The 22,913-nt window shown below is 40.0% G+C and overlaps 1 protein-coding gene across 18 annotated transcripts in view; it reads left to right on the plus strand.

The window, feature by feature from the left end:
* Erc2 (ELKS/RAB6-interacting/CAST family member 2) overlaps nucleotides 1–22,913 on the plus strand; it is a 1,008,017-nt gene that overhangs the window by 769,452 nt on the left and 215,652 nt on the right. For 12 of the 18 annotated variants that reach the window (XR_011371144.1, XR_011371143.1, XR_011371142.1 and 9 more), the window contains 2 exons: nucleotides 5,515–5,662; nucleotides 6,960–7,088. Coding sequence is in view for 15 of the 18 variants with exons in the window: in XM_070018479.1 (XP_069874580.1) it covers nucleotides 5,515–5,662; nucleotides 6,960–7,088 (277 nt within the window). In the remaining 3 variants the exon portion in view is untranslated. The remainder of the gene's footprint in view (nucleotides 1–5,514; nucleotides 5,663–6,959; nucleotides 7,089–22,913) is intronic. The other 6 variants (XM_070018488.1, XM_070018489.1, XM_070018495.1 and 3 more) reach the window with 1 other exon arrangement.

The raw sequence follows: 22,913 nt of genomic DNA on the forward strand, positions 1-22,913 counted from the left end.
ACCCTCATATGTCATTATCCAAACATTTCTTAATGGAGTGCGTTTTTTTCAAACATCTGCTTTTGTAATCGAATGTGGTCCTAGAGATGGGTCAGCTCACTAAAACAAGAACCCACAAAGGGGGGAAAAATAAAAAACAAAACAACAACAACAAAAAACAAAACATGTCCATGCTTCTATGCCAATCCAATTTATAACAGTTCTTAATTGGCACACTTCATTTGTAGCTCCTAAAATTAATTTTAGCCCCCCCCCCCCTCAGGGATCAGATCATCATTAAAAGAAAGACAGCAACAGGGAGTGAAACAGAAATGTTTACAAAGCTCCCTTTTTAATTGACGGTGATAAGTTGTCATGACTATGTAATACTATCAGCAGTTCCTGGACCCCTCTTTCTGAGAGTTAGCCACAGGCAACATGCAAGAGGAGACATTTATCATGGCAGGAGATGCCCTTCAGGCCTCTTTTGTTAGTCCATGAAGGATTTTTTTTCAGGGTGGCTAAAACCATTTTTTTTTTTTTGGTGTTTTATTAGCTGTGTCTTGACTACCTCCTACAAACTGAAGGACAGCTTAGGGTTATTAAATGTGTTCTTATGCGTATTTTTATCCATTGTTAACCCTAACTAAATGCATGGGAGGGCATAGAATCTCCCCCTTTTTTCTCCATGGTTGCCCATATTTGTTAAAGAAATTATTCCCCTTGACATTTGTTTAGGCTGCACTTTGATAAAATGCTGTCTATGATCCACTCTCTTAGCTTGGCACACAGCAGACTCCTATAGATTTATTTCTCTTTGCATTATCTTATCTTTCTTTCTAGCATATTTGGGCTTCCTTTTCATATTTTAAGCTATATTTTGGGGCTCAGACAGATCACCTTAGTAATTGTATACTGAAGTGTGATAGGATTCTAAAGATAATTTTGCAAGTCTTCAGTATATACTTAACCCCACTAAATGACCAAGGATGCATTTATATACAAGTCTTCCGCTGTCTGTTAAGTGGCACAAAGGGCGGATTAAGTACTGAAAGTGATTTCAAACTTCTGGGAAATTTTCTCAGATTGATGAGGGAGTTACAATTTTTAAAGCAAGATAAATCTCACCTGAAATCTAATATATTTAATAAGGAAAATCCTAAGAGGTTTTTGTGTTTTCAAAGTCCAAGTATTTTGTTGCTAGTATATTCACTAACTTTTTTGAAAAGTGCATCACAACTGCAAATGTTCCATTTCTCTCAATTTTTGAATGGCTAAACCAAATTTCCCCAGGCCCTAGGGAACTGAAATTCTTAATTTAAGCCTCCTCATCTATTTTAGTGCTGACCAATTTCTCAAAACAGGCCATTGTGTATTTCTAGTGATGTATTTTTCATTAAGTGCTCTATGTTGATATCTCAGTAAATTGACTCCCAAGAACTATTAAAGTATAATATAAGCTGGCAAGATAAAGTTACTCTGAAAAAACTTATGTTTACTATTGTTCATTCTCAAAAAAAAACCCACCCTGAATCTGAAGGCAAAAATGGTGAAAACCCATAAGTATACAAATTTATCTCATAGTCTTTAAATAATTAACAAAAATGTATCCTCTTTATAAGGAGTGGATTGCAACCTAGAACTAAAGGTTGGCCTAGCCTGGAATCTCTATAAAAATATATACACCAGATATGGACTAACCTTCACATACCTTTCCAAATATCCTAAAATGCAAAATATTCATATTCTTTTAGTTTATACCATTGTTTTCTTTGATTTTAAATAGATTACACTTATTAAATGTTGATTTTAGTCAAGATATTTTTTAATGAAATCATCATTAGTTTGGGGCAATGCTTAAATGAAGGTTTCAAGATGTGATCTAATTTTATTTAGAGTTCTCTAACTGTATAATGTTGTATATGAAACAGATTTGTTATCCTAAAGCAAAACTGAGATAAAAGGCAAAACGTGCAACATAAAAAAGTTATATAAAACAAAATAGATTGTTGTGTTAATATTAATGTTAGTAAGTGGCTATATTTTTCTTTTTTGTCAGACATGGTGCTTAAACTCAGGACTTGGGCATTATCCCTGAACTCTTTTGCTCAAGGCTAGTATACTCTACCACTTTGAGCCACAGCTCCACTTCCAGTTTTCTGGTGGTTAATTGAAAATAAGAGTCTCACTGACTTTCCTGCCATGGCTGGCTTTGATTTCAGCCTCCTGAGTAGCTAGAATTACAAGCATGAGCCACCAGGACCTGGCCTTAAGTATACTTTTATAAATAGAACTTTATGTGTGTTTTGAGATACAATAATTGAAAATAATTGATTTGGAGCTTATTTGTCAATAATATTTATAAAGAGTTGGAAATTGATCCTTTTTTCCTCTAATAGTGAAATAAAAAGTAAAAATTAGTTGATTGTTCCTGGGGATAAAGGTCAGTGATAGAACACTTGCTTAGCATGCACAAGGCCCTAATTTTGATCTCCAGCACTTCAAAGAATAATGATAATAAATAATTTGGATCTCCTATTATATCATAAAAGGAAAACTTAAGTGTTAAATTCATAGAAGCCCAAATTATATATAGTCTGATAGGGAAAAGGGAGCTGGTAATTATTCTTTGGGTTGATGATAATGATTAATAGTAAAGCTATGGAACATCAAATTTTTATCTAGAAGAGAAAAATGGGTTAAAAGGGCCAAAAGTAGGCACAAGAAGTCTTGTTAAGAGATTCATGAAGTTTATCAAATAGCAGTGGATATAGATTTTATCAGACATTATATACATGTGAAAATGTGTGTGCACCTAAGTATAAAGAATGAGAAAAGTACACAGAACATAAGTAACCTAGGTGAGCACATTCCACATCTGCTAAGCTTTTGAAGCATGAACCTACAGTTTACTTGATGACTAAAAAACTTTGCTTATAATGTTTAATTGTTTATGCTTACTATGTTTTTGTGAGAAGAAATAAAAGAAAAATGTGAGTAGAAAAAAAATAAAGCTGATCCCATTCCTTCCACCACAGAGATAGGATGACATTTATCATTTTACTGTACTTCTTTCCAGTTTTCCCCAATGAAGAATGTTTTCTTTGGGATCTTTATTGAATATATACTTTCATGCTAAGCACTATGCAGGGTTTGAGACTTTTCCTATTGACACGTAATAAGTTAACTCACCTTAGTTATGGGTTCAGGAAAGTTACAGGAGACTTACATTTTTATAGCTTATAGCAAGCATAGAATGGATGTGTTTGAATATATATCAATTCCTCTCCCTGCAACTCTTGTGGAGACCAGAAGAACATGATTATGCAGTTGAGAGCATTACAAGAGAGCAACCTGACCTTAGGGAAATGGAGTATTTTTTGAAGAAGACTGTACTACGTAGGGCATTGAACAGCTCTGCCCTTTGATCTGAGGGGAGATACTGCCTGTTTTTTCAACATTGGTCACTATACACTACCCTGGAAGGATCTCAGGGAAGGAAACAATGTCTTTGACTATAAAAATGTATTTTCTTAGCAAACATAAATGTTTTCTTATGCCATTACGATTTCTTTATCAGCATTTAAAATGGCTGCACACAGCTATAGAGGGCCAAGTGTAGAGATGTGACAGGAATTCCTCTGATTGCTCTTTTAAGGGTTTTCCATGAAACAAAGCATCATTTAGACATTTCAGCTTGGAGAAAAGAGGGTAAAATACCGCAGTAGCCTTGTGTGTTCTAGTAAGTGTTCAGCAGGTCACAAATGGGCTTGCCCTGATTTGAAGTCTGTACAGCATCTTCTGTATGGCCTCTACAAGTACGTACTACATAGGAGCAGCCAGCAGTCTGCCATCTCAAGATGTTATCCAGAAGGAGACAGTCCTGTGAAGCTGGATATTAATGCTGCTGGTGGTAGTGCAGACTGTCCTGTTTTTCTTTTGGAAAGTGGAGATATTTCCTGACACATTGTGCTGCTCACACATCTGCCTGCGCCTCAGACAGAAGCTCTTACTGCCAGGCATTAGTGGGGCCCAGAAAAGTTCATATAAATCCCTGCAGTGGGAAGGGGGAGTATTTGAGATTCAAATAATGACCACCTTGTCCAAACATCTGGAGGGAACCTGGTCTGGTGATGAGGATTAAAGAAAAAGCAACACAAGATCATGAGCAGGCTTTAGGGCAGGAAACTTGTATTCACAGAAAGTAACCAGTGGAGAGGCTGGAACTCTCAGGTCGTCTGAAGTACCTAGAATGCTTCCCCAGTGACTTGCTACCTTTGGTTGGAATAGAGGAAGACTTAAGAAACACACCCAAGTAAGGCATGTCTACTTCAAAAAGTATCCCCAGAAGATCCTAGGCTAAAATGTGTGGCAAATGTGTCCACAAGCTTAGTTAGATTCTCAAGGTGGAAGGAGGTAACCTTTGAATAGTCAGTGATAATAAAAAAAAAGGAAGAAAGCAAAGCATTCTCATTTTTTAAAAGTAAGAAGATCTCTGGAACAGTGGCTCAAATCTGTAACTCTAGCAACTTGAGAGGCAGAGATCAGGAGCTTCAATTTGAAGCCAGCCCAGGAGAAGAAAAAAAAATGCTGGGAACAGTGGCACATGCCTGTTATCCAGGAATTCAGGGAAGCATGAGTAGGAGAGCAACAGTCTAGGCCAGCCCAGCCATAAAGTGAAGATTGCCAGTGTAAGTAGAGGCTGGTGCAGTGGCTCAAGTGATAATAAAGTCCTTGCCTAATAGGTGCATGGCCCTGAATTCAAACCCCAGTGCTGCCAGAGAGAAAATGTGAGAGGAAGGCTAGTGCTGTTTTTAACTTTTTGGAAAAAGTAAAATATGAACTTAACTATTAGTTGAACCCGCATTTTTTGAGCATCCACTATGTGCTCAGAGCTCTTTGAAAAGCTGGAAAATGGATGGTCAAAAGATAGTGCTGTGGAAAAAAATTAGTGTGATATACAGACCCTTGACTGGAATATAAGGTGGTAGATGGGGAACCATTCTAAGAGAGAGCTACTAGAGAGAGCCTCTCTAGAGAGGAGAGAAGCACAAGTCTGGAGGATGAGGAGCTCTGCCAAAGTCCAAGCTTATGAGAAGAGAACAAGGTTAGCATTTACTAATTGAATTGAAAATGGACCTGTAAATAACTCTGCCTGCCCAGAGGGGAAAAATGGCTCTTGAAAAAAGTAATAATACTTGATACTGAAATTGCTGCCAGTTTTGTTGGGTTTCCTTGGAAACTTAGAATTTATTGGCAAATGGGTGGATGGGTACATGATAGACTGAAGTGTCTTAAAAATGAATGCTCAGATTTACCCTTCTTATAATTTATAGCTGGGTCTATGAAGCCATTGAAAGATCCTCTCTTAGAGGACACAGTATTTAGATCTCAGTGATTCTGACTCAAACTACTTTCTCTATTCTGAGAGTTAAATGGGTAGTTTATGCTAAACATTTGTAGTTTCTTCCCATAGAGCTAATAATTTGTGGCAAATTCCCACTAAAAATCCCAATTGTTTTTTGTTTTCACCAGACAGGAAGCACTGCTTGCCGCTATCAGTGAGAAGGATGCAAACATTGCTTTGCTGGAACTGTCTGCCTCTAAGAAGAAAAAGACTCAGGAAGAAGTCATGGCACTCAAGCGGGAGAAAGATCGACTAGTGCATCAGTTAAAGCAGCAGGTGGGATCTTCTGCACGAAAGCTGTGTCTTGCTGGGTTTGGGGCCTCGGTGCTTTCTCTGGGTTTAGCCACTCTTCATTTTCCCATGTCTATCCTGCAGGCTGAAGCATCTCCAAACAGGTAGGAGCATAAATGCCCGAGTTATTGCTGGAACACCATTTTATTGCTTCTCTGTGTTTATGCGCATGTTGGCTGGGCCTGGGTTTGCAACCAGCACTGTTTTCCTTTCTTTTATATTAGCATCATCTCCCCAGAAATAGCTCTCTGCTCTCTACCTTCCAGTGGACTTTGACTTCTGGTTAAACCCTCCAAGCTCCCAATTAAATTCTGGACACTTTCTTTCCTGTTGGACCTGTTATCTTCTATCTTGCTCACTTGTGTAAATGACTTCCCTCATCCAGTTCTTTAGGTTTCTTTCTATACTTCCAACTTTGTTCTTCGACTGGAAACTTTAGGCTGAGGAGCATCTCCCTGCCTCTGGTACTACCAAGGCCAGGCTTAGAGACTTCCCAGCCCTTATTCAGCCTATATTTTTAATCAGCATTTTTTTTTTTGCGCCCCATGATCTGGCATTGTTTCCTCCTTATTAGGCCATTGTACTTGTTTTAAGGGAAGTGGAAAGAGAGGTATAATCTTAACTCATATAGAAAGTTCTTTGCTTTTTGGAGGGTTTTCTGGAAGTAGCTGAAATGCAACCTGCTAATAGTACTCATTACTGCATTACAAAAACACTTAGCGTCTGTGACTTCATACGGTGGCTGCCACATCTTAGCTAGGGCCATGTGTGGCTCCAAAACTCTCTGAGTAACACAGTTACCCTGTAGAGTATCCACATTGATTTCAGCACCCAGGACTGGCTGTGTGCCTGCTAAGGTGATCTGTGCTGAGTATATTTATATGGAGTTATGTCCCCTCCTTTTGCAAAGAAGCCAAGAAGTAAAGGCATCTTTGACCTTGAACCAGAGTCCTTTTCTCATGGGGTCATCTTACTGAAAGACAGAGAGAGACCACAACCATGCCTGGGTACCCTGTCCGCACAGAGGGAGGGTCTCAGTCACTGCCAAACACTGGGGTCATTCCATAGAGTGCCATGCTTTGCTATCGCTGGCCCCTGGGGACTGGGGACCGCTTACATCTGACCTCTTTGTTTGGAGCTGTGCACCTTCAACACTGGGTTTTCCACCCACTTGGCCACAGACAGTGAAGATGAACCTCTTTCTTTGCTTTCCCCTAATTCCTTCCCTGTGCCCCCTGCACCCTCCGCTCCTACACCTAACCATTGTAGCTTTCTCCCACAGGTTTATAGACCTAGGAAACAGCCCCCGAGCTCGAATATACCATGCACTTGTGATGCTGGCTACAGCCCAGATATTACGACCAAGTACCACGGGTCCAGCTACGATGCATACATGATCCAAAGGTCTCAGGTCAGTCAGCTGTTAAGGAGCTACTCGCCCCCACCGTAGGGGTAGGGTGGGGGTAAATAAGAACTACATCCTATCTTGGCCTTCACCTTTTTTGAAAGATTTCTAATGCTTGGTAGCCATAAAATCTTAGACCATAGACACCAACCTCATATCATGATTTGCCATGGAGATTTGTCAATGCTCCCAAGCCTGTTGGGCTGCAAAACTGAGCAGCCAGAGGCATTACTGCCGATCACCATGAATTATTTTTTCTCTTTCTCTCTTACTTTTCTTCCCATATGTCCCTCTACTTTTCTCATTAAGCAATTTTTTTAAAAGCTGCAATTTTTCTTTCTCTACATCAGGAAAATACATTCCTAGATGCTGGTAAGGATTGAGTGAAGGCCTTTAGTTTGCTCCTGGGAAATTGCACAAAGGCCTCACTCTTTGTGACAGATTCAGTTTGCATATTATGGGGCACATTTAGGAAATCCCAGCAGAGTTATGTTCTCTCTTGGGCTGAGGCAGGTTCTGAAGGGTTGTTGTAGCAAAAGAGGAGCCAAAGGATTGAATGGACTCCTTAGTTAAGGTTTGAAAGTTTCCTCACAAGTTATCAGCAAAGAGCAAGAAATATCTCATGAATTTAAGTATCCTTATCACAACTGATAATGATACTAAGAATAATGGGTAATTGCCTGTAAAAGTAATTCCCTATTGTCAAGTATTTACTGTGGGCAAGACCTTGTCTCCAAGATCCCTCAGGGATTTTTGTCCTCCAGCTGCTGCCACAGCGGGCCTGCAGTGCAGGACCAAGATTATCTCTCTTTTGGTGGGAGCATAACTGAGGCTCAGAGCCTAAAATCCAACAACTTGTAAGTGGCCAGTTAAGAGCTTCAGACAATCTACCTCACTCCCAGGTTCCCTGGCAAGTTCAGGAAGTAATTCAGAGTTACAAGCAACACTGTTTCAAAACCTGAAGATGCTCAAAACCCCAACCATAAAGAGTGACCTCTGTCTGGAGTCCTTTAGCTAAGCAATTGTATCACATCAAAGGTAATGAGAGTTCTCACCATGCACTAGGCATGGGTCTAAAGCCTTTGCATACATCAACTCATACCCAAACGCCTACAGAGAAGGAGCCATCAGAGACAACCAGACCTTGCTATGGCTTCACAGTTTGTACATGCATACCACGATGTTTGAAGACTCTTTCCCAAACAATCCTGAAGGGATTTTATAAACAACATCCAGAGTGGGAATACTTGGGTTGAATCTTGTTTCTAGCACTTGCTATGTGATCACAGACACATTTCTTTCTCCATCTGCACCTTGGCTGATAACCTGATGCAAAGTAGGGTTGCTGTTTTTGTTGCTGTTTTGTTTTTTCCTGAAGTAAAAGGTTATGCAAAATGCTTTGGACATGCCTATCATGTAACAGGTATGCACTCTGTGTGTGTGTGTGTGTGTGTGTGTGTGTGTGTGTGTGTGTGTGTGTGTGTGTGTGTGTGTGTGTGTGTGTGTATGCTCTTCTACTACCACTGCTAATTAATAGCACTCCTGGTCCTCAGAGATAGTTGTTGTTTTTTTAATTTCATAATTACTTTCCCACATACCTAGGGTTACAGTTACAGCCCATTGAGCTCGACCTGTGGTGGGAAAAACAGACATATGCTGATTCCCAACCTTGCTAGCTCTCCTCTCTTAAAGCTCAAGCGTTTGGGGAGCAGTGAATGTACATACACATCAGAAGTCCTAGATCCCAGCTCCTAGCTCATTCTGAAATGAGCCTATAGTGCTGACTAAATTTTGCTTGGTTTGTATGTGAAGCCCATAGAGACCTGTTGTCATTACCTGCATGGCTGACCTGGCAGAGCAGAACTCTTTCAGGAAGGAGGCCAGTGGGAATGGAAGATCTATGGGTCTATTCTGTTCAGTTTCTTTACACAATGTAAGGGGAAGTGGCTCATGAAAGATACCACGTTCTTTGAGTTGCCTCCTAAACTGACCTTATACAGCAAGTCTCTCCATTTCTCATACCATCCAGGTAGCTGAATGGGAATAGTTCAGCAGCCGCCATGGTAATTGTACCTCGTCAGTCATGAGTGTCCACTCTCAATGAACATTGCTCAAAGAACGTTTGTTATATGAAAGAGTAGTTACCACCTGCCAGACTTTATGCCAAGTGCTTTGTATATATACATATATATGTATACATTTGTAAACATTATCATAGCCAATTTCTTATGTTTCTCCTACATGCCTGGATCTCTACTGGGTGCTGGGAATTCATCTGTGACAGATATTCTTCCTGGCACAATAAGAAAAGCGTCATCATTATTTTTTAACTGATTAAACCAAAGCTCTAAGAGATGAAGTGACTTCAGCACTAGCATACCACTCATTCTTATAGTTCGGGGTACCTCCCAGAAGCAGTATTGCCCTTCAAGGATTATTCCCAATATCTCAGAGATGACATCAGAGAAACCCAGCCTCAGTGCCTTGTCTCTGCCTTGCAGGGGTATCAGGGAGAAAGGAATTGGGAGCTTGGTGAGACCAAATGCTTCCCTGGAATTTAACTCAACAAGTATTTACTGTGTGACAGTGTTAGGCATTTTTGGAATGCCCAGATTAAATGAAGACCTTTTCCTCTTTTTAATGATGGAAGAAAAACAATAAACAATGAACAGAGTAAATTATAGGGTAGAGAAAAAGTAAAATAGAGCCCAGGCTAAGGGAGAGCAGGGATGTCAGGATGGTGTTGAGTTGCTAGTGACAATTCAAAATAGGCTGGACATGAAGAACCCCAGGGGAAAGGACGCATAGAACAAAGGCTTGAAGGAGGTGAGAGAAGAGGAAGCCAGGGGGCCATCTGGAAAGAATGTTCCAGCAGATAGGACAGCCAGTGCAAAGGCTCTGCCAGGAGCATGGTTAGCGAGCAGCAGAGAGGTTAGTGTGGCTGGAGTGAGAGAAGGTGTTGTCAAAGCCGTAAAGGGATGGAATGGGCTTTGAGGGACTTTCCTACAGGATCTGCTGAGAGCAGTGTGTTCTGAGATAGAAGTTTCCTGTAGTAAGGAAGCAGAATACACTAGCCTCACAGTGTGGGAATAAAAAGGGCTTCCTCCTTTGCTACTCTGCCCTCGTAAGTCCACTCTGCCCCACAAAGCGCTGGCCTCCAGAACTCTTAGCAGCTTGGCTTCCATTTTGAAGATGCATTGCCACTTCTGTTAGAGATGCCAGAATTTGCCCATTACATCTAATGTATTTTCAGGTAGTATGGGAGCAGGGCTCTTTGACACATGCTCTCCCTAAACTTTCTGAGCATCTCAGCCACTCACTGGAGTCTCCCTGCTATACAGCCTCCTGTCAGGAGGCTTTCAGGTAGACAGGAGTAGTCATTCCAACACCATTAGCCTGTGCATTGGTTGACTGGGCCTACAAGAAGTATAAATGGCAGCCAGGCCAGCCATTCTCCAATGTGAATGAGCAGAAGTCAATTCTTTTCTAAAGATAAATCTCCCATTACACTCATACTCACAAGACACTATGTTAGAAATGAACTTTACAATGTTGGGGGCGGGGGTTCAGGGGGGAGGAAAAGTGGGAGAAAAAATGAGGAAGGGGGGTAACAACGTTGTACAAGAAATGTATTCATTATCTTATATCACCTTGACAATAAAATTAAATGTTAAATAAAAAGAAAAAAAGAAAAGCCTTCCTTGACTCTCATAGGCAGTAGGATAAAGGCATACTCAAACCAGTGTACTCTTGACCTTATGTTTTCTTCCTTCGATCTGCCTGGAACACTTTCTCCTCTTTTCTTCACCTAGTTAATGCCTGTTTATCCATTCAGTCTCAGCCCAAGATGTTTTCTTCAGAGAAGCCTTCTGGGACTTTCTCAATTAGATGAGATTCTCTAATTTGGCCTTTTGTAGTACATGTGTATCTACTTTATAGTAATTGTACCAGATGAAGTTTTGCATATGTTTTTGTGTTGATTTTGAATAATAATTATCTTCCCTGTTAGCTTATGAGCTCCATGAAGACTGAAAATGTGGTCACATAACTTTTCCAATTCACCTTTTATCCCCATTCCTAGCACTATTTCAAGCTGATAGTAAGCATTAAGATCAAAAGTAATTAATTACTGTCCTCTTCACTTTAGACAAGACTTAAGTTGGTAATATTCACTTTAATATTCAAAGCACACTCTACCAATCATTAAGAGGGATATGAAAGTGAGATCTGTGTGGCCAGATAAAGGGCCTGTCCTTTCCTGCAAGGCCCATTACAGGGATCCCTATTCCCATGCCTGAAGTTTCTGAGAGGGTGACCAATTTGACCCTTTTCTCCAAGTCTCTTTTACCTTATTCTACTTTAAATGCCCTCCCATGGCTTAGATTTTCTTGAATGAAATGTCACTTGGTTCCCAGTGTGACTGACAACTCTTGTTATGAGAGGAGCTCCTCCATTTCAACCCTGAAATTTTGTATCTCATAAATCAGTTTGCCTAGAAATACCTCAACTCTTGTTAAGCATCTATCAGAAAAGCCCGAGATAATATGAAGTAAGCTCAGAAATTCCAGCTATGCCTAACAATGAATGAATCTTTCTGACACTCCTCAGGTGTTGACATTTTGGTTATTTCTAGTGGTAAGAGAATACAGATTGTCCTTCTGTTCCTTGTTGGATTAAAAAAAAAAGATTAAACATAGTTTGATAGAATAGGCATCTAAGTAGATCCAACTTATGTTTTCTTCCTGTTTCTATTTCTTTAAAGCACACACTTCTTTTTACTCTACCTCTTTAAAAATAAATCTGGAACCCAGATTCATGCAATTTGGGAAGGGGCTCTCAATTGGGAATGAATTAAATTTTGTTCTTTCTCAAGGGATCTAGCTCTAGAAATTATTATTAAAAGTTACTGTCTTCTTTAGTGTCTTGGATTCAACTCCCCAACTCTCTTTCTCCTCCCTCAGAGAAAGAACTTACTTCAGAATAATTAATTCTGAAATCATTGGATTTGCCTGCTGCTAAAGTGTTTTTGAAGAAAGCTTAAAACTAAATCCTACCCCCGAAGCTTTATTCCCAAATGCTTCCCTGTTGCTGAAGCACTGATATGCACATCCTTGATGAAAATGCCTTTTTAAATGAGGGCCAGACACCATTGTTTAGTGAAAATTAGAACCAGCTTATTTCTCAGAACCAGTTAAAATACTTCTGAGATCAGAGATAAATTGTACTTGGTTTTCTTTTCCCTTTCCTACCAGTTCTAGGCATTACTTTCAGGCACCAGGAAATATGCAGGTCAGTCAGGATCAGAAAGGAGTTGAGAGGATGAACAAGTTCACTGGTTCTTTCTCTCTCGGAGTTGGCATAAGTCCTGGGCTATGTGTTTGGGAAGAGTCTTCCCTGACCTGGGTTGTCTAAAAGTACTAGGAGTGTCTTCAAGGATTAGCTAGACCGACGTGGCCAAGCATGGGATAAAGCAGAGACTGTTCGAATGTGCTCAGGAGAAACACTTAAGGATGACATCCTAGTCTCAATCTTATGACACTAGAGATGGAGCCATGCTGTGAGGAAAGATAGAAACACACCAGGGGGTGGCTAGCTACCCTCCACCTGAGACCAAGGGTTTGTGCTGTCCCCTAACACATCCCTTGTATGGTATGTAGATGACTTTTAATTGCCCTTTCCAGTTCAGAAGGTGAGCACAATTAAACAGCAGCGGAGGAACTCCGTGAAGTAGGGTTCCCATAGCCTCCTGTTGTGTTTGGTTGAGTTCCAGAGAGGCTTGATTTGATCCCAGCATTTAAATGCATCGCAGACTTTCTCCAGATCCAATTGCTGAAATGCAAATGCATTGGTTGTTACAACAGCCTCACTTTGGGCTAATCCGTTCCTGTCCCCCTGCTATAATCTAGTCACATCTCTATTTATCTTTTACTTAAGTGTAAAATGTCTTTGAAGTGTTCTCTGAAGAACACCCCTTTTAAAAAGGAAAACCTCAGATCCTCTCTCTTTCAGGCTAAGGGCAGGCTGTTTTCAAGGTGGTAAACCCTAAACTGCTTGGAGTCATTACAGTTCCTCTTAATGCACTGTATTAAGGCATGATGCTAATCTGCTCCCATTGCCTGGAAACATTTCTTCCCCTAGGCTTGTACCTCAACCCCAATATTCAAAGTCCATCCAGATCGCCAGTTGTGTTACAAAAGACAGAGGAGGCGAAACACATTCTCAGTGGTTACATTTACTTTTCAAATCCCTCTTAGAAAGAACCTTCCCAAATCATCAAGCTGACTCTAATGGACCAACTTCTGAGTCTGTCATCAGAAGGCCTTGTTTTGTGGAAGCCAAGTGTTTTAAAACATTATTTCAGAGCCGGGCCCTGGTGGCTCACACCTGTAATCCTAGCTACTCAGGAGGCTGAGATCTGAGGATCTCTGTTCAAAGCTAGCCCGGGGCAGCAAGGTCTGTGAGACTCTTATCTCCAATAACCCACTCAGAAAACTGGAAGTGGTGCTGTGGCTCAAGTGGTAGAGCACTAGCCTTGAGCTCAAGCCCCACCACACACACACACACACACACACACACACACACACACACACACATACACACACACACACACACACACACACACACACACACACACGAAAAAAAAAGCAATACTTCAGTTCCTTTCCCTAATCATGAGTGGAGATTTGTTAGAGACTCTTTAGCTATAGATGACTTTGTCTTTGAACATTGGGACCTTATCTACCACCAATAAAAAGGTACAAATGACTTTTTTTTTTTGTACAACAGTAATACTGAAAATTTTTTAAAAATCTTTCTTTACCCAAGGGTTCAAAGAACATTTCTTGTAGAACTAGACAATTCTGTGATTGGCAATTAATAACCTATCTTTTTTTGACAAATGCCTGTGCAAATCATGATGCTTTCTCTTCAGCTTTTAAGGATCCTAGAATGACTATTACTACTATGGTTTTATATATGAGGTGCCCCCATCCTTGTACTCAAAGGCTCATGTGTTAAAGCCTGTATTCCACTTGGTGGTGCTATTGAGAGGTAATTGCATCATGAATTCTTAGTTAATGGATTAATCCCCTGGTGGATTCATAATATGATGAATTATTGGTAGGTGGTGGAAAGTAGGAGGTGGGGCCTAGGGAAAGGAGGTGGCTCAGTGAGGCAGTCCCTACAAAGACAGACCTTGTCCCCAGTCCTTTCTAAAGCTTTATGACTGCCATGAGGTGAGCAAGTCTGCTCTACGATGCCCTTCCCATAATCTACCTCATTCTGGGCCCAGAAACAATGGAGGTGGTAGGTATGGACTGAATTCAACCTCTGAAAACATGAACCAAAAGAACTCCTATTCCTTTTAATGGTTTCTCTTAGGTATTTGCCACAGCAGCAAAGAGTTTAATACACTAGTTACAGAAGAAAAAAAAAAGACATATTTACTCTGCTTTTTAAGATTACCCTTGACAAGATAAACTTTACATTGTGTTCTCCAGCTTTTAGAAGTATAGGATATGGAGCCAGATGTGGCACATACCTGAAATCCTAGCAACAGGCAGGAGATTTGAGAATTCCAGGTCAAACCTGTACTATGTAGCCAAAGCTGGTCTTCAAACACAACTAAAAGCCAAAACAGGAAGCAAACAACAACAAAAAAGTGACAAGCAAAAGAAGAAATACATTTCAATGGGTCTGACTTTTAAGTTTCAGAGAGATTTATTAGGTTTGTATTTAAGATCTGAATCACTCTGCAGTATCTAAGGTTGGTAGAGCGTAAAAGAACTGCAGGCTTAAACTGAAAGTGACCAAAACAGACTAGCATGTAAATGCCAAGAAAGTCTCTCCTAGGCTGTCTCTCTCCCTTCTTTTTATTCAAATTTCACATCTGTGCTCTATTTTTAAACATTTATTCTTTAAGTGATAACGCATGTTTTACCGAGCCTCTTATTGGATTAGACATGTTCAAAATCCCCTCAATTTTAACCAGTTCATTACCACCTCGGAGAACAGTCAGCCCACCACCAGGGCAGAGATGTTGGCTGCTAGGGAGCCCTTACTCTCTGTGCAGGAGGAATCCAGCTGTTATACTGTGTGGTTTGGTGGGAATGGGGGTCTTTGAGTGGCATTACTTCAGGAAGGCTTTTGTTCAGGTGTAATGTGTGTGAGTTATTGCTCTTCATCAGAGTTTTTCTGCTCACATTTCAGAATAGAACAATAACATTTTAAAATATATTATCTTATTCAAGCCTAACCACAACGCTGAAAATGAAGTGTTAATAATCCTGTTTCAGAGATGCAGGAGCCAATGTCCAAGAACTGTGCCAAGCCCAATGCTGTGAGGGATAGAGCCAAGAGCCCACAGGGGTCTCAACCAAAAGACTTCCATGATCTTCCCATGAGGGGCCCTCAAGTTGCTTGTAAACTGGGACTAAAAAGAAGCATAAGAAGAAGGCCTTATTCTGTGATCCTGAGTACTCTCTGCTGGTCCTTCTTGCTTGCCCCCAACTGGCTCTGGATGACCTGAGGCCACAGTATGTGAGCTAGGTAGATTTATCTCTTCCTGCATCGCCAGGTATCCCCTGCTACTGGAGGGAGGAGGGGCCCAACCTCCATCAGGTGTGCTCTGTTTCCTAAGAAGTATTGGCATCTTTGGGGTTTCATTCTCAAAGTATCTGTTTGCAGGGTTTGTTTCTTTAATTTTGTCCTGTCCTTTAGTTTTTCATTTTTCTTTTTCATCATTTAACATATAAAAACAGGTTTCTCCCGGTTCCTTTCTCTCTGTCCTTCCTTCCCTCTTTTCCCTTCCTCCTATAATTAAAAGTCTTTTCAGGCTGTCTTCACCTTATCATTTCAAATGAACTGAAAAAAGACCTGACTTCCTGCCCTTGTGTCCTTCTGATGCTGAACTTCAGAATGGAAGAAAAGCCCTTTTCACTCCCTTTCTGCTTCCTACTCCCTGAATAACTGTGTTCACGTCACATTGATGTTGTCAGGGACCAGCATTGTTGTGCAAACCAGTCTGTCCTTTGCTGGCTTTTGCAGATAAGAGTTATGCAAGAAGAGGATTCTTCATCCTCCTGTGTTCTGATTAGACAGTCAGCAGACACAGAATTGAATGTGTCCTGCAGTTGTCTTTGCTCTTATTTGACTCCACATTCTTTTTTGGGAAGACACTTTCTTCTGTTTCATTCTTCTGTAGCAAGCTGATGGCAGATTAAAAATTCCAGACTCTCCCATGTTTATTGGTTTTTCTTCAGTTTTACTGCATAATTATAAACTGTATAAAAAGCCATCATGATTTAATTTTGTAAACTCCTTTATTATGGAGATGAACTTTTCCACAGTTAAAAGCATACAGATAAATCTTTTTTATCATAAAATGATATATGCTCATCATAAAAACTCCAAAAATACAAAGAAGAAAAATTTAAAATACCCATAATCCTACCACTCAGAAATAACTGGCATTAAGATGTACAGTTTCTTACATTCCATGGTCTTATAAATATTCGAACAATTATATGACATAGTACATTACAGGGATTTTTTAGCTTTTTAATCATTTAATGTTGTATATATTTCCTCATGTCCTAGAAACATAAGTCTTGGTTTATGATTTTTATCATTGCATAATTAATTTTATCATCCCCCTATGCTTGAGATTTCAGTTTGTTCCTGGTTTTTTTATTTTTATAACCAAACTGTGATGAACATTATTTTTTGTTTGGTTGTTTTGGCATTTGGTTTTTTTTTTTTTTTTTAAAGCAGCTCTGGGGCTTAAACTCAGGGCCTCATATCCTCTCTTGGCATTTTTACTCACAGTAATGCTCTGCCACTTAAAGCTATCCCTCCACTTCTGATGTTGTTGTTGTTGTTGTTGTTGTTTACTTTTTCAAATGCTGGTCCTGGAGCTTGAACTGAGGGCCTGGGCAGTGTACATGAGCTTTTTTGCTCAAGACTAAGTTAGTATTCTCCCATTTAACTAACAGATCCACTTCTGGGTTTTGGATGATTAATTGGAAATCAGATTCTCATGGACTTTCCTGCCTGGGCTGGCTTCAAACTGCCATTCTTTCAGCTTCTTGAACAGTTAGGATTATAGGCATGAGCCAGCAGACCAGGATCTACCTCACCATTGTCCTAGTTAATTGGAAATGAATTTTCTGCCCAGGATAGCTTTGAACTCTCATCTTCAGATCCCAGTCTCCAGTAGCTAGGACCATAGGCATGAGCCACCAGCATCTAACCTGTGATAAACATTTTAATTTTATTTTTTGTTTTTTTTTCTTAAGATTAATGTTTAGCAATTCGATTATTAGAGTTATGGATATTTGCTAAAGGATTTGAGAGAATAGAAATAGCTCTTTCCTACCAATGTATTTGACATTTATACATGTTTCAATAAATGTCCAACTGCTTGTTTTGATTCTGGTAGGTACATTCTAAAGACACAATCTAGGTAGTATAGCAGGTTAGTATGCTGAGAGAGCAAAAGGCTGAGGAAGATCTTCATGAACAAATGTGAGAAATGTGGCACTTTTCAGCAGGCATTCATTGAGCATATACTATGTTCTACAAGATACTGTCCTGGACATTGGAGATACTATTTTGTCTAAACAACAACAAAAAAAGACACAAAATTTTGCTTTGAGGAATATTATTTTCTAGTGGGAGGGACAAGTTAAAAAATGAACTCATCAACTAGATGACAATTAAGGACAATAAATGCAATGGAGAACAAGGAAGTAGTTGTAAAGGGAGATTTAAATAGAGTAACCATAAAGGAGAATAAAGAATAAAGAAGAATTTGGACAAAGAACTACGGGAGCTGAGGGGTGAGCACTCTTTGGGAAGAGGCCTCATCTGCTGTTCTCAAATATACTTCTCCATGTGTAGTTGCTGAGTTGACAAGGTGGGGGAGCCAGAACCCCACAAGAGCAAAATATATGTGTGTGTGTGTGTGTGTGTGTGTGTGTGTGTGTGTGTGTGTGTGTGTTCACAATATACACATAGGTGTGTATACATGCACATGTATGTACATATACACATATGTATTTATACATGTGTGTGCATATGTGTATATACAGTATAAGCATACACACACATGTGTGTGTATCACACACAACAACTGAAAGTACTGTCTTTGCTCTGCTCTGATATGGCTGTTGGGAAATGCCCATTGGACACAGAAAGCAAATCTTTATTCTGTTGCTCTTTGACATAGTCTGAGAATGCAATTGTACAAAAAAGGTTACAAGTTCAGATTGGAGAGAAGGTTATCATCCCAGAAAACAACAAAAATCCACAAGAATGGCAACTTTGAAGGCCAAAATACAGGGGTGTTCTTCTGCCCAGAAACCTCTGACTACCTGATCATCTTGTGGCTACTTCATTTCCTCTTTCTCATAGGCCACCAACACAGCTCGGAAGCCAACCAGAAAGTCTGCTGCTCTGGAAGACCTAAGCATGCCAAAGCCATTTGAAGGCTAGAGTAGGAAGGAGAGATGAAGGTCACAAAGCAGACAAAGTTGCTGTTGTCAGGCAACTCTGAGGCTTAAAGACCAGTGACAGCCATTTAAAGTGTGATAGTTAGACAACAAGCAATCCACCTCGTCAGGGAAGTCCTGGCAGACAGTAGAAAGGCCAGGACCTGAGAGTGGGCCAGTGAGATAAGAGTTCAAGTCCAACTTTTGCCACAGCACTCTGAGAAACCTTGAGCACCTCATTTTGCTTCTCTGCCACAGGCTAGGTGTCCCCATTTGTGAAACAGAGTGAACAATATACCCTTGGTGAAGCCTATTGGTGATTTGGTGGTGTGAGAGGATGCCAGTACAGGCACACCCACAACACATGGGACACTTGATTGACAGCAAGAAGAGCGAGAAGGCTCTGCTTTCCTGTCTGTAGTCGAATGGAGCAGATGCATTATTCAGTAGAATATTAACATAGCTAACATTTCTTGAATAAATGATGTGCCAGGCATCATGTTGTTGTTTGGTTAAAGAACAAGAGTCTTCACACACACACACACACACACACACACACACACACACACACACACACACACACACACACACACAAATAAAATTTAGAGAGGTGATACCATCATCATGTTTGCTTTGTATATGGGGAAACCAAGTCACAGAGTTGATGATCCAGGATGCAAAGTCAGCATCTGTGCCTAGGAGCAGTATTATCAGCTTCTGTCTTTCCCACAATGATGTAGTTGCATCTTCCTTCCCAAAGGAATATTTGGGGAATCTAGATTTCCAAGGCAACAAGGATAAAGGAAGTCCCTGAAGTTTACTCATTTGGTAGGTATAATCCTGATTCATTTCCACTTGCTAGTGTATAATAATGAGCAGATCACCTTGCCTTTCTGTAAAATGAGTATATCAGTTTCTTACCTACCACATGGAGAAGCATTATCATGAAGCATCTTTTCTGAGACAAGGTCTTTAAAAGCCCTGACAGCTACACTGCTGTTTGGGATGTATTGGTCTTAGATCTGCAATGCAAAGGTGGGACCTTCTTAATCTTCCCTATGGGGTAGCACTGTACTTGGAGGAATCTTGGTCCCAAACCATTTCTGGTGACAATCTCTCAAAATAAATCCTGGTCTACTTGACTTGTTCTCTGACCGAGGAAGTAAGAACTTGAAGGGTATTGAAAATAGATTATTTATTCTCCTTTTCTAGTAGCCAGTTTCTGATTTATTCTTAAAAGAAAAATAGGCAGAATAAAAACACAAATGTTAATTTGGAAAGCCCCAGTTCATTAAAGACCCAGAGAAATGGGTGTTCATAGCTTCCAGCCCTGGTCTTCCATGTCCAGACTCCTAGGGTTCTGCTAGGGCCAGGACCTTCTGAGGCTTTTAAAGATAAGATTTGGCTTCCCGGAAGAGTTTGTAAAGTTCCTGAGCTTTCCAGTGATGTAATCCTTAGTGAGGCAGGGGAACAAAAATTTGATATTTCAAAGAAGGAAGAGACAGCTCCAAGGGATTATTTTTTATGAAGCAAAAACACTTAAGTGTTGTTGATTTATCTTAATAGCAGATACTATGAGCAAATGTCCCTGTTGCCTCTTTGTGCTTTTGGCGAATCAGGATGAGAAATGGAATAGAGCAGACTTAACCAGAGCTGGCTAGCCCAGGGTTTAGGAGTTATAATCTCCCTCACTCCAAATATGTGATCCAAGATTGTTTCCAGAGTATTCCAAGTTGCAGGTGGACACCTAGCTTTAGCCAGAAGTGAGATGAGTTCCTTGACCAAGCTTTCTGTTCTAGAACAAGTTAGTTGAGTGTAAGAGAAGTTCCAGCATCTCCTCTTGCTAGTTAGTTCTTTAACATCAGATACCAGCTTCTGGTTCTATGGGTGCTGATATTGCTTAAGGAAACCTTTTTTTTGTCACAAGAAGAATCCTCTTGCATGACACGCACATGATAAGGATTCTCAGAGGACTCAGCATAACTGCTTTCCACATCCTCCTATGTCAGTGCTGGAATGTGACCATGCTAAACCCAGTGCCTTAGAAGTTGGAATATAAATTATGTTGAGGTCATGGTCAGTTTATAACATTTGCTAATCCTTATTAGATACAGATAAATTCTCATGGCTTAATTTGGCATATTGAATCAGTTCTTCAGATTGTCTTTGGGGACAGGACAGGAAATGCACAATTTCCCTATAATTTTTCTTTTGTTTCTTTAGAAAGGGACGTAATTTTTTATTGTTAGCTGGTAGAAACTTGGGTGAATCGTGGCCAACTGTGTCTCACCCCCCACAGGAAGAATGTATCAGCTTTAGTGAGAACAGTATTCTTTGAAACAAACCAGAATATTTGCTGTTTGAATTAACTTCTCACTTAAAAACATGTTGTTCAAGAAATATTAATGTTCTGGCCACGCCTAAGAAAATAGGGAAATAGGAAACTAAGATTTCTCTTGGAGGAAAAGTTTAAAGTGCTCTGTGATGCTAGAGTTAAACAATAAACTTCACTGAGTGTGCTAAGTGTCTCTGAGATATAGGCAGATCATTCTTTGACCTTGGTCCTCACCTCCTCCAATAGGGGAAGAGCTAGGTGTTGGCTTCAAGTCAAGCATTCCACATTCCTGTACTAGGCTGCTCACTTCTACTTCATTGTTGGGCATACCCAGTCTTCTTGCTTCCACTTCAGATACTATATCCAGAAAATACACTTGTGAATAAGTTCTGGGTTTTTTTTGCAGTTTCTTTAAAAAATAAGCTTTTTATTGTGAAAATATGGTACAAAGGGGTTACAGTTACATGAGCAAGGTAATGAGTACATTTCTTACCAAGCATTGTTTTTTTAACTCAGCCTGGGCACTGTCTCTGAGCCCTTCAGCTCAAGGCGAGAACACTCTACCACTTGATCCACAGTGCCATTTCAGGTTTTCTTGTGGTTAATTGGAGATAAGAGTCTCATGGACTTTTCTGCCCAGGCTGGTTTTGAACCACAATCCTCAGATCTCAGCCTCTTGAGTAGCTAGGATTACAGGCATGAGCCACTAGCACCTAGCTATGTTGAATATTTTAAATGGCTCTGGTTGGAAGCTTCTTCCTTTTCTCACATATTTTGTTGATCAGCCATGCACAGTAAGTAATCACCTTCCAGTGCACTCAAATTTCTTCACTATGTTGGTTCTGATTAGGTTTGGGAATTATTGAATTAGTTGCCAACTGATTATGAGTGCAAAATTATTTAAATGAGATTCTTGTTCTGTTCATAATTACAAGGTTGTTTTAACAGATCTGTTTTTGCAGACTGTTATAAACAGGAATCCTCTTGAGCACATCCATGTAAGTTCTCCATAAGGATAGGGCAGGTAATTTTTTTTTTAATCTCTCAGATGCTTTATCAGAAGAAGGGTCACACTAAAACGTCTGACTCTGTCCTCTTAGGCACACCTGATCTTCACCTTCTGCCCAGATCAGGAACCACAATTGCTTCCTCATCTCCATATGAAATTCTGTTGAGAAACATTATTCCTAGTGCTCTATGAACAAAGCCAAATTACTTTTGGAATATTCCCTGAAACTGGAATCCAGATAGGAATTGAGGAAACAGCACAACGTCTCTTCCCTTCTCTCCATGATCCGTTGATTGATTTGTAGATTATTGTTCTTTACTTTGAGCCATCTGAAACAGAATGTTGGGCCTAATATCTTTTTGTTTACATTTTTAAATTATTATTATCTGTAAGTCGTTGTACAAAGAAGTTCCCATTCTACAGTACAGTATATGAGTACAAGGTGTGTGACAACATTGTCACCCATCACTCCTAACCCATCCCTTCTCTCACTTTTTTTTAAAATTGAGATTAGGTGATTACACATATTTCACATATTTCACAGTATTGTGGAATAGTGATACTAAGTTAAAGTTACAAACACATTTTAACCTTCATAAGGCAAATTGTCATTGTCATGGTCTATAAAGTCTTTTTTTCTACTAATTTTTATGCTTTATTCTCAAACTCAGAGCATACAAAGAAAAGTTCTGCAAAAGGGGAAGTTTCAGCCTCAAATGGATGTAACATTCTCCAGACAATTTACCAAGCAGTCAGGATATTTGTTAGATCTTTACATGAATAAAAATACTAAAACAGGGCTGGGAAGGTAGCTCAGTAGTAGAGTGCTTATCTTGCATGCATGAGACCCTGGGTTTGCTTCTTCCGCACTACATAAGCAGAAAAAGCCAGAAGTGGTGCTATGGTTCAAGTGGTATAGTGCTAGCCTTGAGCTGAAGAGATGAGGGACAGTGCCTAGGCCCAGATTTCAGGCCTCACAACCAACCAAAAACAGACTA

Source organism: Dipodomys merriami, unplaced genomic scaffold (genome assembly GCF_024711535.1).
Source record: "Dipodomys merriami isolate MVZ:Mamm:240054 unplaced genomic scaffold, mDipMer1.0.p SCAF_13, whole genome shotgun sequence".
Classification (NCBI taxonomy): domain Eukaryota; kingdom Metazoa; phylum Chordata; class Mammalia; order Rodentia; family Heteromyidae; genus Dipodomys; species Dipodomys merriami.